This window comes from Pterocles gutturalis, unplaced genomic scaffold, assembly GCF_000699245.1.
Source record: "Pterocles gutturalis isolate BGI_N339 unplaced genomic scaffold, ASM69924v1 scaffold14240, whole genome shotgun sequence".
Classification (NCBI taxonomy): Eukaryota; Metazoa; Chordata; class Aves; order Pterocliformes; family Pteroclidae; genus Pterocles; species Pterocles gutturalis.
Window position 1 is genome coordinate 40789 of NW_010146066.1, and position 13719 is coordinate 54507.

General features: G+C 36.9%; 1 protein-coding gene across 1 annotated transcript in view; it reads right to left on the minus strand.

Moving 5' to 3' along the window:
• The window catches only part of LOC104470615 (septin-10-like), a 23289-nt gene extending 11053 nt beyond the window's left edge, over positions 1-12236 (minus strand). The window contains 6 exon segments of the mRNA XM_010085601.1: positions 1308-1469; positions 6331-6517; positions 8029-8224; positions 8959-9076; positions 10922-10931; positions 12217-12236. Of these exon segments, the coding sequence (XP_010083903.1) occupies positions 1308-1469; positions 6331-6517; positions 8029-8224; positions 8959-9076; positions 10922-10931; positions 12217-12236 (693 nt within the window).
• Positions 12237-13719: the final 1483 nt, after the last annotated feature.

Here is a 13719-nt window from a genome sequence, read left to right on the forward strand (position 1 = left end):
GGTTGATAGTTCAGATAGGTGTGCTGACAATTCAGAGGAACCTCAACATGCTGGAGAAACGGTCCAACAGGACTCTCACAAAGTTCAAACGGGAGAAATGCCAAGTCTTGCCCGTCAGGAGGAATAACCCCATGCACCAGCACATGCTGGGGGCCTTCTGTCTGGAAAGGCCCTTTGCAGAAAAAGACATGGGGTTCCCGGCAGACAACAGGCTGGACCTGATTCAGGAGGTTTGCCCCAGTGGCAAAGGCGGATGACTACATCCTGAGCTACATTAGGAAGACTATCAGCAGCAAACAGAAAGCTGCTCTAGAACACGTCCATTTGATTCGCATTCTGACAGAGTTTGTATCCCCGGGAACAGTCATGAGACAATCACAGGTTTGAACCTGAGGTATGGTTACTGCTGTGGGCTTGGCCAAACGGGTACAAATACAGGCTTGGTACTGACTGTGTGCTGACCCACAACAACTGACCAAATTAAAAAAAAAAAAATAATAATTAACTGGAAAATAAATCACTAGCAGAGCATGAAAGGGCTAAGTAACAGACCACCACCTTTCCCCACAGCAGAAGGACCTGTAACTGAACGACAGCCTGCACACCCTCCCTCCCTGGCACAAGTGACAGAGGTTGGGACTGCAGAGCCATACGCGCTGGCATGCCAGCTCCTCCTCCCTACTTTCAAACCCCAGTATGTGCAAACATGCGTTCATGTGAATCTACAAACATATGCACAGTTGAAGCTGGCAGATACTCCTGGGAGGATTTGAAAGGACAATAGTAAAAAAAGACAGAATCATATCTGAGTTTTTAATGCCCAGAGAAAATTTGTCTTAATTTCAAATGAAAATAAGAGGACAAAGCAGATGGAAGATTTGCTATCATAAAGACCAGAGAAAACTGAAGAAACGAGGCACTTGAATATCTTCCCTAACAGATGTAAGGTAGCATTTGCTGAGGAAAAGAGCAAAGCCAATCTGTCCATCTATGTTAGTAATTATATATTAATTACCCAGAAATTAGAAAAAGTATTTGTGAATGAGAACCTCTTTTCTGTTGCTGAGCCAGAAAACAAAAAGCCTCCTAAAACAAGTCGTAACAAGAGCAGAGGGACAGGAAGATTTGCAAGTAGGAAAAAAAAAAAACCCCAAAACATACAAGCTTTTTAAGGAGAGAGAAAAATAAATAAACTTGTTACATACAAACCTAAAAGCCTCAAGATAATGATGAAAGAACAGCCATGAATCAGCATTAGAGAGTGATGCTTTGGTACTGAAATATCAATGGTTTCGTCATTTACTTACATTCACGATGGTATTAATTTTAGAAACAGCTTCATCATCAGTTGGAAACTGGTATATCTGGACACCATTACTGAATAATTCACTCATTATTTTGATCTTGAACTTCTGTAGTTCAGTTTTAGAAATGCAGTCTGCTTTGCCTATAATTGGTATAATGTTCACCTATTAAAGATATAAATAATATGAAATGTGTAAGACTTCAATTTTGAGGTGACATCTTTCATAAATTACATTGTTTGGTGATAAGCTCTTTAAAACTTCCCCCACAGTCCAAACTTTTCTATCAATTAATATCAAAGCCTCATAAACCACAAAAAATGCATTCACTGGCATCATTTAACAAAATAGCAATAGATTCTTTAATATACTCCCTTTAAATTCATTGATGCTGAGAAAAGAAGGAAGGAGGTCTCATACAGTGAAGTACTCAAAAGAACAGCAACACCTACTTATTAACTAAATTACATTAAGTATTTATATCTCTGCTAAAAAATAGATTGATTTAGCTTATAGTACCAGGGGACATGGTTCATGTGTTAAATTAAAGTTGACAGTTAAAATACACAAAGAAAAGGGAAAGCTGGCTACCAAACCCTGCCTACCCCTGAGCCGCTTCCTTGGGTTCCTTTCAGCTACAACATCTTGTTTACCTCACCACTGCAGCAAAGTTTCTCAAGTAGCTGCTGTGAGCAGAGAGAGGATAAAGACTGAAGAATCTTGCTTACCAGTCTTTACACTAATTATTCAGAACTTGAAATTCAGTTCTACTAAGGTAAACTGCCCTATTTCCTAAAATAGTTATGATAGTAACTTTAAAGGTAGTAGATGCCAAATTTTTCTTAAAAATACTATCACCACTCCCAAAATATTAATTTTTCAAGACTAGATAAAAAGAATTAATGCCAATGTCCACGTATTTTGGAAGAACAATACACGTAATACTTCCAGATTTCAGAAGATGAGTTTTACAGAGCTCTTTGATCACAGATGCAAAAAGGAAAGAGGAAAAAAAAAGAAAAACCCACACACACATTCTTTTTATTCTTTTGAATAATCTGTCTGAAGGAAATGCCTAAGCATGGAATTTCAAGAACGGATTCAAAATGGATGTTTTTGAAATAAGTCTTCCATCTTAAGCAAAATGTCCAAAGTGTGACTTCTAAGATCACCTGATGATAGTCCTTAATTGTGTAGCATATTGTCCTGGGTTCAGCTGGGAAAGGGATAATTTTCAGAGAAGATAGGAGGTGGGCATAGCCAGAATAGCTAATCCCAAATGGCCAAGGGGATATTCGAGCATGTAACCGTCAGGCTTCGCGTGGTGAGCCGTTCCATTGTGTATTCGTATTGATATTATTATTGTTGTTATCTTCTCTTTTTCTTGTGTTGTATAATTAAATGTGTTGTTAACTCAGCTCCTGAGGTTCCACCTTTTGGGTTTGGTTTTTTTTCAATTCTTTCCCCCCATCTCACTGCAGGGGAGGGGGAATGGAGCAAGCACATGGCATGCAGTTGCCACACCCATGACTCATACGCAACCTATGCACGTACGGGGTAAAATATCCGAAATCAAATAAAATGCTAGATTATTTTTTATAACTGAGTTAATTTAGGATTGTATAAACAATATATTACAGCTAGGAGTAACTCACAGCTTCAATCAAATTAGCTGAGGGACGTCAATTTAGTTTTTCTATCATAGAACTTTAAAAATGGATGGAACACAGAGTCCTCGGAATTAAATTAACATTTACTCTGTCTTTTTGACATGAAAGTTTTTCAAGCACTCATTAATTAGGAGAGAATTTCTTAGATAATGTATAGCAGAGAAAGACTACTGAGGAGACCACTAACAAAAGAAAAGGAAAAGCAGAAACTGTGATTACAGCTATCAACATTGATGTTAAATCACAACCATTGTATTAAAATGTAAAAGGAATACCGCTCTGGCTTTAGATAAGCAACAAAAAAAGTTATCTTTGCTTAATCTGCTAAACAAAATTAATTTCTGCGTGCAGTATCTAAGGTCTACTTGAAAACTAGTATCTCAGTACTTTCATCCAAGAATAACATTAATTAAAAGCACACAATTGTACTAACAAGAGAATTAAATTGTATTGATTTGGACCACATACAGATGTGCCCCATGTCCCACTGCTCCCTCCTACACCTACTGCTCCCTCGGAAACTGCCTGACTCTCTTCCAGCCTCTTCTCCAGCTACAATGCTTAACAACTAGAAAACTGAATTTTGCTACAAAGCTATAAGCCATTAATACAGAATCACTTTAACCTCACACAAAAAGTCTACACTTGTAATAAACCCAATAGTCCTGCCCTTCCCCTTGCCTGCAGCTGCTCCTTGCCAGGTTGAACTAAAACCTGTGCAAGCAGATTACTTTTCAGCTTGATCAGTTCCCTAACCAAGCAAAGATCTTTAGCTTTCAATTTAAATCAGTTCCCTCATGCAGGGAACTGGCTGCTGAAAACACTTAAGCATGCAGAACAGGAAGAAGCAGCTGAGACGGCCTCTTTCATTAGCAATGCAGAATGACCACATAAAGTCACCAGGATAAACTTTATCCATACACATTACTTATCTGTTTGCTAGCACCAAATACAGCCCTCTGATCATCCTTCTGCCTGAAATGCAAAGTGTCACTCCCCCCCCACACATTTAGAAAACATGCGATTATTCTAAATTGAGATTTTCATGTGACTACTTACATTAATGCGAAAACATCTGTCGCACTTTTACGCTATAGAGAAGGAAAGAAATATATATATACTTGAAATTATTACTGGTTGAGATTATGCAGGCTGATTTAAGTATATCTCTATGAATCAAGACCAAAAATTCCAAAGATCCTTTCTGAAGGAAAAAAAAAAACCAAACTCACACCCCAGAAGGTACACTCATGTCATTTCCTGACTTAACAGTAATCTGTATATAATTCTGCAGAAATTACTTAAAAATGCAGATGCATTAGTTGAATAATCACTAGTTCCCATCAAGAAAGCACACAGAAGATTCCCTCCATCTGTGAATGAAACCTGGTTGATCTGTAGTGATTCAGTCCTAAGCAAAACTACAGGACTTCCCAATGTCTAAAAGCTAGATGCCAAATTCTTAGCTAGTCACCCATTTTATAAGCAATAGAAAAAAATTAATTGCCCTCAGATACATCTGGTTTTTTTCTCACAAGATTATAAAGAGAGGATAGGATGACCTTATCCTATTCACAGAATCCTCTTTACCTCTGAGCTGTGTAATCTGGTCTCGTTTGGCACCAAGCAGACCATGACAAAAGTGTAACAGGGTACACTGAGGTGGACTTAGGAAGAAACTGAAGACAACTTTTGACAGAGATTTATACACTTGATGTAGGCATGTTGCTGTACCACCTTCTCTTTACAGAATCCTCTACTCAGCAAATGTGCCTTGGGACTTCCACATCCTGGGAAATTCCATGTTCTGAACTGTCACTAGAAGAATGCAGCACTAAAAGCATCACAAACACGTACCCCAATGAGATGGAAACCAAACTACAGTTAAAGTATATACCTTTTTTTTTTTTTGGACACACGTATATTTTTGTAGTAAGATCAGAAAGTAGAATCCATTGTGAAGGGATAAAACAACAAAGTTACATTTGTGTTCTCTCTGAGCCAAAGTAGAAACAAAAATATTTAGAGTAGCTGGCTAGAAGCTAAAATTCCCCACTGCAGAATTACTTTTGGTTTATCCTGATGGAAAAAATATTTTCTCAGGATGCTGGGACTCATGGATCTATTTCCTTTTCTTTTGGAAGAAACACTTTTTAAGGGAGTTCAGTAGGGAGGTCACAACCTAGAAATCAAGTATGTTTGTGGTTTAACACAACCTCTAACTTCAAAACTCAGAGCAGAACAATATGCTCCATGGAACTGTCCCATTTTGTAGTACCAAGGCTCTTCATTAATCAGTGCGTATTACAGAGTAGTTTCACAAACATTTTAATCTGGCATAAACCAACACCATAGCAGAAAGAAGTGACCCTGCTCTCCCCTACCTTTGTCCCAGCATACCTCCCCCTCACTTGCTCTGTGCTATCAAGAAGTTCAAAATGCAAAATACATTCACAAATAAAATTACAAAAATACCAAATGTGCTCATCAACCATAAACACAGAATAGACGGCTGATTTGATTCTTGTTACCTTGAAGAAACATCACATGAACAATAAAATGCAGAAAGAAAATTCAGCAGGAGAGGCTATAGTAAAGCACAAAGGAAAGTGATAGAGGAACAGAAAATGCATTTAAGTTTTCATATTTCTCAAAATTTCAACAAACTAAACCCAAACGATGTAAGGATTCTTGAAATGGGTTAAACATTTAGCTTCATCCAGTTCACACAACCCTGTCACAGGAAGAAACTTAAGAATTTAGAAACTGCAAGTAATCACACTAGAAACTGCTATTTTAAAGCTTTAAAAATAAATCAAGATGTGAGTTTAAAACAGTAATGCAGCCTATCTTAGAATAAGACATGCTGGCAGGTTGTTCTGTTCATGGCACTGGCCCCTTCAGTTATCTGTAGCAAAGATCTTCATCACAGTGCTGCAAAGCTTTTTGTATGACAACTTTCAAGCAATCCCAAAAGTCAACAGTGACCTAGAAATAATCTTAATTAGAAATATTATAGCACTCAAGGAGGGTACCCTATTCAACCACAATAATATGTTTGTTAAATGTAAAGTTGGTGTGGTGCTTATTTCTTCTACTTTTTTTTGAACCTTGTTGTGCTTCTTTTTTTGACTTTCTTGTGGGTCTCTCTCTCTCTCTCTCTCTCTCTCTCTCTCCTTTTGATTTGTAAATAAACAGGTGATGAACTGCAACTGAACTTAAGGTATACCAGTACCAAAAACCATCCCAAAACCAAACACATGGCTATAGAACTGAAAGGTGGTAGAGGATCTAAAAGCGGCAAGATGCTTCAGAAAATAAGACAAATTCTTAGAACTCTTGTTTCAAAGTCTTACCTTGCTGTCTAGGCTTTTCATGGTTAACAAATCTAGAGCTTTTAGGGAATGGCCTGTAGGTGAAATGAAATAGAGGCAGACATGGATGCGAGTATCATGGCAGCTAAATAAAGAACGTTTAATTTTCAGTTCTTCCTGGAGATAGGCTTCAAACTGTGCATCTATATAATCCACTATGGGCTGATAGCTGTAAGAAATAAAATGTAAACCAGGGATTAGCTACTCCTAAACAGAACCAGAGTAAGAAAGGAATTCCTCTTGTATTGTTTTGTGGATTTTTGCTTTACATGTCAAAAGGTTGCTCAAATATCCACCCAGTACAGTAGCAAATTAGATGTACAGAGTAATCTTCATTTCTGAAGGGCTACTCAAAAAAGAATTGTGCACCTAACACAGATAAAACATTTCCCAGCTACTATTAGTGAAGAAAGCTACATAAAGTTAGTTATGATTATAACTGATCTTCCCAAGGGATGTTTTATAAATTTTCGCAATCAAGCTGTGCAACTGCAGAACTCGTAGATGCAAGGAAGATGCAAGAAATCCTTACATACAATACAAGACCAGAACGATCATGTGATTACCAGTACCAAGAAATAGGACCTCTTTTATCTTATGAAGATGAAGTACTGTACATGAGAGAGTTCTTAAACAACAGACAAAAATTGAAAAAGAGGAATGTGAGAGAAGAATGTAAATCTGACTTGCAATAAGTACAGTTTAAGTATACTTTATCCTACTTAAAAACAGATTATAATCTTCTTTCTAAAATAAAGCGTTGCTAGATCTACAAGCAGCGTGCCCTTAGACTCCTGCTGCTACACAAAGTGTATAAACCAGATCAAATGCTATTAAAATTCAGAAGTAGTTGTTATACATCAAATTAAAAGAAGGACTAAAAGGCACCTTCTATATGACGCATCAAAACCTCTAATAGCTATACTAATATCTACTTGTATCTCATTCATTCAAGTCACTAGCAGTAGCTATTTGCCAGTCATATCATAAGCCATAGCTCTCATACTAATGTTAATGTGACTCTCTAACCTTCATTTATAACTACCACTATTTAGGCACTCATATAGCACAAAGGGTTCCTAAAATTCTTTAAAATTAAGGTGAAAGAAACAAAATCTGCTGAGAGATAGTTCAATATTTTAAAATCTTAAATTCTTAAAGCAGAGACTCAAAAATGTTCTGAAAGACACTAGTGTGGTACCTCTGCATCTTCTGATTAAGCTGTCCAACACAAAAAAACAAAGGTCTTCAGTAATCCATGTGATGTTCCTTCCAGTTTAAGGTCTTCAGTATGTTCCAATCAAATTGTTAAAAACTCTATAGATCAAATCTATATAACCTACAGTACCTTGTAACATGGTCAGTTCTTTAAAAAGTCTCTTGTTGACCTTCTCCCTGCTTTCCTCCACCCCAAAAGAAACTCTAGTCACTATTGCACATCTTATTTACATACATTTATAAACGATTAAAACATAAAGAAAGGTGCAGAGTTCATCTGATTTCTCAAACCATTTCCTAGACGAGAAGAAAAAACCCATTTACTTTGGTACACAGAGAAAACAGTTAGCCAAACATTTGGAACATATGTAAGACAAACATTTATTACAAAGACCAAAGAATAATCAACGTGCAATTGCAGACCAAAACTTCTGCATACTATAGCAAGAAGAGGGCACTTACCTGTCTTCTCTGTTTATCTGGTCACCAAATCCCACTGTGTTTACAACGGTCAGCTTCAAAAGAACACTACTTTCCTGGAGTTCATAGGTCTTGGCTCTAAGTGGTACATTTGGCAGAAAATGCTCTGACACGGGGTCATCAAAATCGGTGTTAAACAAACTGTTTATCAACGTTGATTTCCCAATTCCAGTTTCCCCTAAAGTTAAACAGAAGGGTTGGTAGAGACATTCTGCCCATCAAATAAATACCTGCTAAGCACAGAAAGTGTTATCATAGCAACTCAACAAATTTACGCAAAAACTTGTCAGCTGATTTCTCCAAGCAAAATGATTGCCTGCATTCCTTTTTCATAATGAGCACTAAATATCTTTTAGCTAATATTTCATCCTAAAAATAAGAGAGAGTGACCTGCTAATGAGTTCTGCTAAGGAGCAGAACAGTCTCTTGACACTTTGGTTTCTTTAAAAGTGCAAACTAACTTCCTACAGATTTTAAAAAGCTAAGTAACAAGCTGTGAAACCACAGGGTTCAACACAGGGTTTTTATAAGGGTAAAATACTAGCATAAACATTTGATAAGTATAGAAATACTTCAGCAGCAGCACCTTGGAATTGTAGGATTTTTTGATCAGAAGCTCTTTGTTACAGTAAAAATAGAGCATAACCCAATTTACTCAAAAGAATATGAGAAGTCAGTCAATAAATGCATGTAATCAATTTTCAACATTTTTGGTCTTCATATTGATTATGAAAATGACAAATACAAAACCAATGTATAGATACACATAAGCAAAGCTGGGAAAGGGGGTGGAATTAGAGTTCACGCTTAACATTAAATAAAGAGTTTAACATTGCAACTGGACTTAAATTTCAGTCACTTACTAAGGACAGGTATACTACTAAAGCCTTAAGCCACCCCAATACTACTCACCAATGCAAAGAATGTTGAAGCAGAAGCCCTGTTTGATGGATTTTTTAACCAGCTGATCAGGTAAATTACCAAACCCAACATGCCCAGACAAGGGTAAGGTTCGATAGCTGTCATTTTGCTACAGAAAAATAATTTTAAAATAGGTTAGTGAATTGAGTTGCAAAGGCAACAAAGGAACTCTACTAGCAAACTAGAACTCATTCTTTATGATTTACAACCAAGAAAAGCAAAATTTTGAAAAAAGGTCTGCCAAATCAACTTTATTTCCAAATTTGAGAAAACATTCAAATATACTTTACAGGACTATCTGCAGGCTCAAAGTGAAGTCCATGCTTTGCAAAAAACCACATGAACTAAATGAAGCAGACAAGTCCAACTGAAAATGTAAACTGAAACTGTAGACAGAAAATAGATCACAGCTGGTTTTCCCTTAGAAATGAAGAAAAAAATATTTAAAAACAATTTAAGAGGCAGAATTCAAAGTAGAGGCTATAATCGCAGGAAAGCATATGTTGTCAATCAGAACTCATTCTGAGTAGCTGGAATTGAATTTGTTGCTTATGGAACACTATCTACACATCTATCTACACACCAGAACTCTAAGATATCATATTATATATAGTATTAGAAATGTCTAGAGTTGCACATTCCTCTTCACACATCAGCTTGCAAATTAGCATCATGACACCAAGGCAATGAGCACACTAAAAATGCATAAGATTAAAAGGAAATATCTTGGTTCACACAAATGAACTGTATTTTTAAACAAACATTCCATATCAAAAGTGCAAACAGCGACAGGTCCATGCTATTCTCTCTCTTGTTTCCAATCTACATGCCATTACTGGTTCCTGGGAACGTGTATATAGCCAGCAGTAGAAAAATTTTTATTTAACACTTACAAGCCCATAGAAGTTCCACCTTTTATAATAGGTATGCATAGCAAGTTTCAGAATTCTTGTAGCTAAAACTATATAGACATTCCTCACAGCAAATACTTGTGCTCTTCTCATTTAACACAGTACTTCTTGTGTGGGACTACAGACTGCACTAACTCTCATTTTAGAGTACTATAATCCGATACCTCCATTTTAGACTAATATAATGAGGAAAATTGTATAAGCAAAGTGAACAATTTAAAGAGAAAATATGACATCTTAGGTATATCAAAAAATTAAATGTTCATTCAAAGCACATCTGTAGAAGAAATTTCTCAAGGTATCCCACCATATGGAAATTACTAATTAAAAAGGGTTGAGAAACACTGAAAACTGTCAGTATCCTGCCTATTTAAAGAAAGTGTACCTGAGACAAAGTGGTAGCACATCTAACAACTATAGTTACACAGTCTGATATTCAAACCACCTCTATCATCACCAACAGCAGACAGTTCCTCTAAAATGAACCATTAAGCCTCCACACCAAAAGCCACTGCTGGAGGTTCAGCATAACTTCTAGGGAAGCCTTTCATCTTCATGTCACCAGCCTAAATGCAGACTGCACTGGGCTACCCTCAAAATCCCAAGAAAAAAAAAGTAGCAGAAAGAACTATTTCCTTGGAGTCCACTTGGATTCCAGTGGACAAACCACCAATACCCACAACCTTACTGACCGCTTCCAGAGGTCATTAGAGTAACTACCACATCATCCACAAGAGACTATGTCAGCATTAACAATCATTTAGCTGAGGAAACTGGTAGTATAGCTGTATTCACTGTACAAAGCTAAGTGCAGAAATAGACAACTGGAGTCCACAAAGCCATTAGCTCCATAACTTCATTTTCGAAAGGAAGGGAGAGATTACTTACAATTTAGCCATTAAACTCAACAGCTTACTGTTTTCTGGAAATGAAAATCAACAATAATTAGTTCTTTCACTGTTATATTGGCTGTTTATCACTAAAAATTTGACACAATTTCTGTGTGAAACAGAGGACAATGAGAAATAACAAATGTGCAAAACAAGGTGCTTTCTCTGTGCTTAGCTTAGAAAGCTATGGCTATGCTCAAAAATCAATAGATATCTGTCTGTATCACTACTTAAAAATTCATATCAGACATCCAAGATGCTTAACTTCTATGTATTCTAAGCCTCTCCCAAAGATGCTACTTATGGATAAGTATTTCAGTCAGGAAAGAGAGTAACAATTCTGCAAAAAGTATTTATGCAATTGCCAAGACATTCTGAGACATCTCAAAATTTGCTGCTATTTTAAGATCACATATTTCATCTGTTTTCAGCACATAAATTAATTTAATGACATTACACAGTTATGAGTGAAAATTAAAACCATTTTTCTGAAATGTAAATATTTAAAAGTACACAGCAAGTTCACATACAAGATAAAAAATTGACACAAGACAGAAAAGTCCTGGTAAATTGTAAAAACAGATTACAGAACCTGGTACATAGAAGAACTTCCCCAACAGAGAAGCTGTGTTTTATGCACAGCTTTCTTCAGTGCTGTCCTTGGGTAGGAAGAGACATATCATCTTCACTTCCTGCACGCATAGATGACACAAAGATCTTAGCTGAGATAATAAAGGGAAAAGACTAAGAGAGCAAGAACATGAATCTCATTCACCCCACATGTAATTTAGCACCTTAACCACAAGATCACTCTTTCTAGTTCTGTTAGATGTAATGACACAGAAAACCAAAAAACCTAACCACTACCCCCCAAAACCTCCTATGTTCACCAGCTGAGTGTGACCCGACAATGAGAATGTCATTGGGAGAACATACATAACCACAGGATAGGGGAGAACAACAGTTTCAAGCAGAGATAATATTACTTATACCACTTAGGAGAACACGTTTTAATGTTTGGTCCTAACGTTCTTATTTTAAAGAGAAGACTGGCGAACTGAAGGATGATCAGAAAGGGATAATTCAGGGTCTCAAAAACCATTTTTACAGAGAAACAGTACAGAAATATAGCCTATGTAAGTTCTATCAAGAACATATAACGAGGAGATTTCTGGTAGCAAACATTCCCACCTCCCACCCCCCCAACACTACATTAATAGAAAAATTTTAAAAGCTAGAGACAAAAGGATGCAGAATCTATTTCTATTTAAAAATACAACTACTCTTTTAAGGGATTTAAACTGCTGTTAATCTATTCAGTTGTCCTAAGACACAACAGAGTCTTCAGGAATTAGCTTCACAACAAACACTGCAAGAAAAGTTCTTGATTTAGACTATAAAACTTTCAAGAAATATTGTGCAGCTCAACTCTAGACAGTCTCAGTCACGCTACTTTTGAAGCCTACATGCTTGCACGTTTATACTTCTCCACACGACAAACGTGGACTGACAACTGCCATTCTTATTTGGAGACCTGTCTCCCTCCACCTTCCCTGCAGAAGATTAATTTGGTGAACCTGTCCCATCTGACATCACTTGGAGCATTCTCTTAATAGAAGAGCAGCAGTCTATGTTTTTCCTTCTGAATTTTTCCAAGGGCATCACGTCTCTCCCTCAACACCAGCACCTCATACAGCTTCACCCTGCTATAGTCTAACAAATACACAAAGAAATTAAATCCACATGATGCCTGCATTCTTACTACTTTTCAAATAAATAATACGTTGTCCAATTGAAAAACAAGTTACTACCATATCACCAGTTAACGGTGACAACTCAAAAATTAAGAAACGTTAATCATGCTGAAAGCAATTAAGTCGCCATGCTAGCCAGTCTTTTCAAATCAGTATCCATAGGATGAAACAGCTAAACAATGTTTGAAGACAGTATCTCATCCAACTTTATTCAGTGAATAACTCAAAGCTTGCAATCTGAATGCTATGAGAGCTGTCATATTTCCATTAATACCTCCTGTTTCTCAGAATTTGCTTTCTCAGAATTCATGCTCTCATCAACATAGCACATCACTTAGATAACTCGAGATGGTCCAAATCACATCTCACTCCTTCTTTCCCCCACTTTTCAAAGGGTTGGAAGTGTAGCTGTCATGGAACTTCATCTGGATTTCTGCAAATTCAGTTAATCAAGTACATTGGTTTACATAAAGTGATCTTGCCCATGACAAATAGGGTGCAAAGAAAAATCATTGCCTGAGAAAAAAGTTACTTTTAATTTTATTTTTTTTATTTCAGAAACAAACTAAAAAAAATTGCTTGTCTTTTAAATTTGCCACCTATTTCAGACTAAACTGTAAAACACTGGGACATTCCACAGCAAAAGCTGGGTCTCAGACTACATGCATCTAAAGTAATTGATGTTCGTGTGCTGAGGCGGGAGGCGAGGGTCCTGGGAGGCCCAGGTGGCTGCACAGGCTGTGTGGAGGCCCTCGGGAGGATGCCTGGGCATCAGTTACGAGGGTGGACAACACCACATTAATGTGTCCATGGGGACTCCAGATGCAACTCTTTCAGAGCCCTGAGTCTTCCACTATCACAAACAGGTGTGGACATTCATGAAAACAGAAAATCTATTTTAATCTTCCAATGACAAAATGCATTATTCTCTTACAGTCAATTACTTTCCTAACAACCAAAGCTACATTTAATCCAGTAAATATCAGTGTTGCTAATGCCTCATAACACATAAGTTAAGTAGGAAACTAAACAGATTTTGGAAGTGAGTAGAAAAATACTTTCCATTTTTGGGTAGTCAAAATCTAAAATGTAGATGTGTGGTGTAGGCATGCATCCCGTTGACATCTCTTGATGTTGATATGTGTATGAGAGAGAGACAGAGAACAGATGGGATGAATACAGGGAACAGAAAATAAA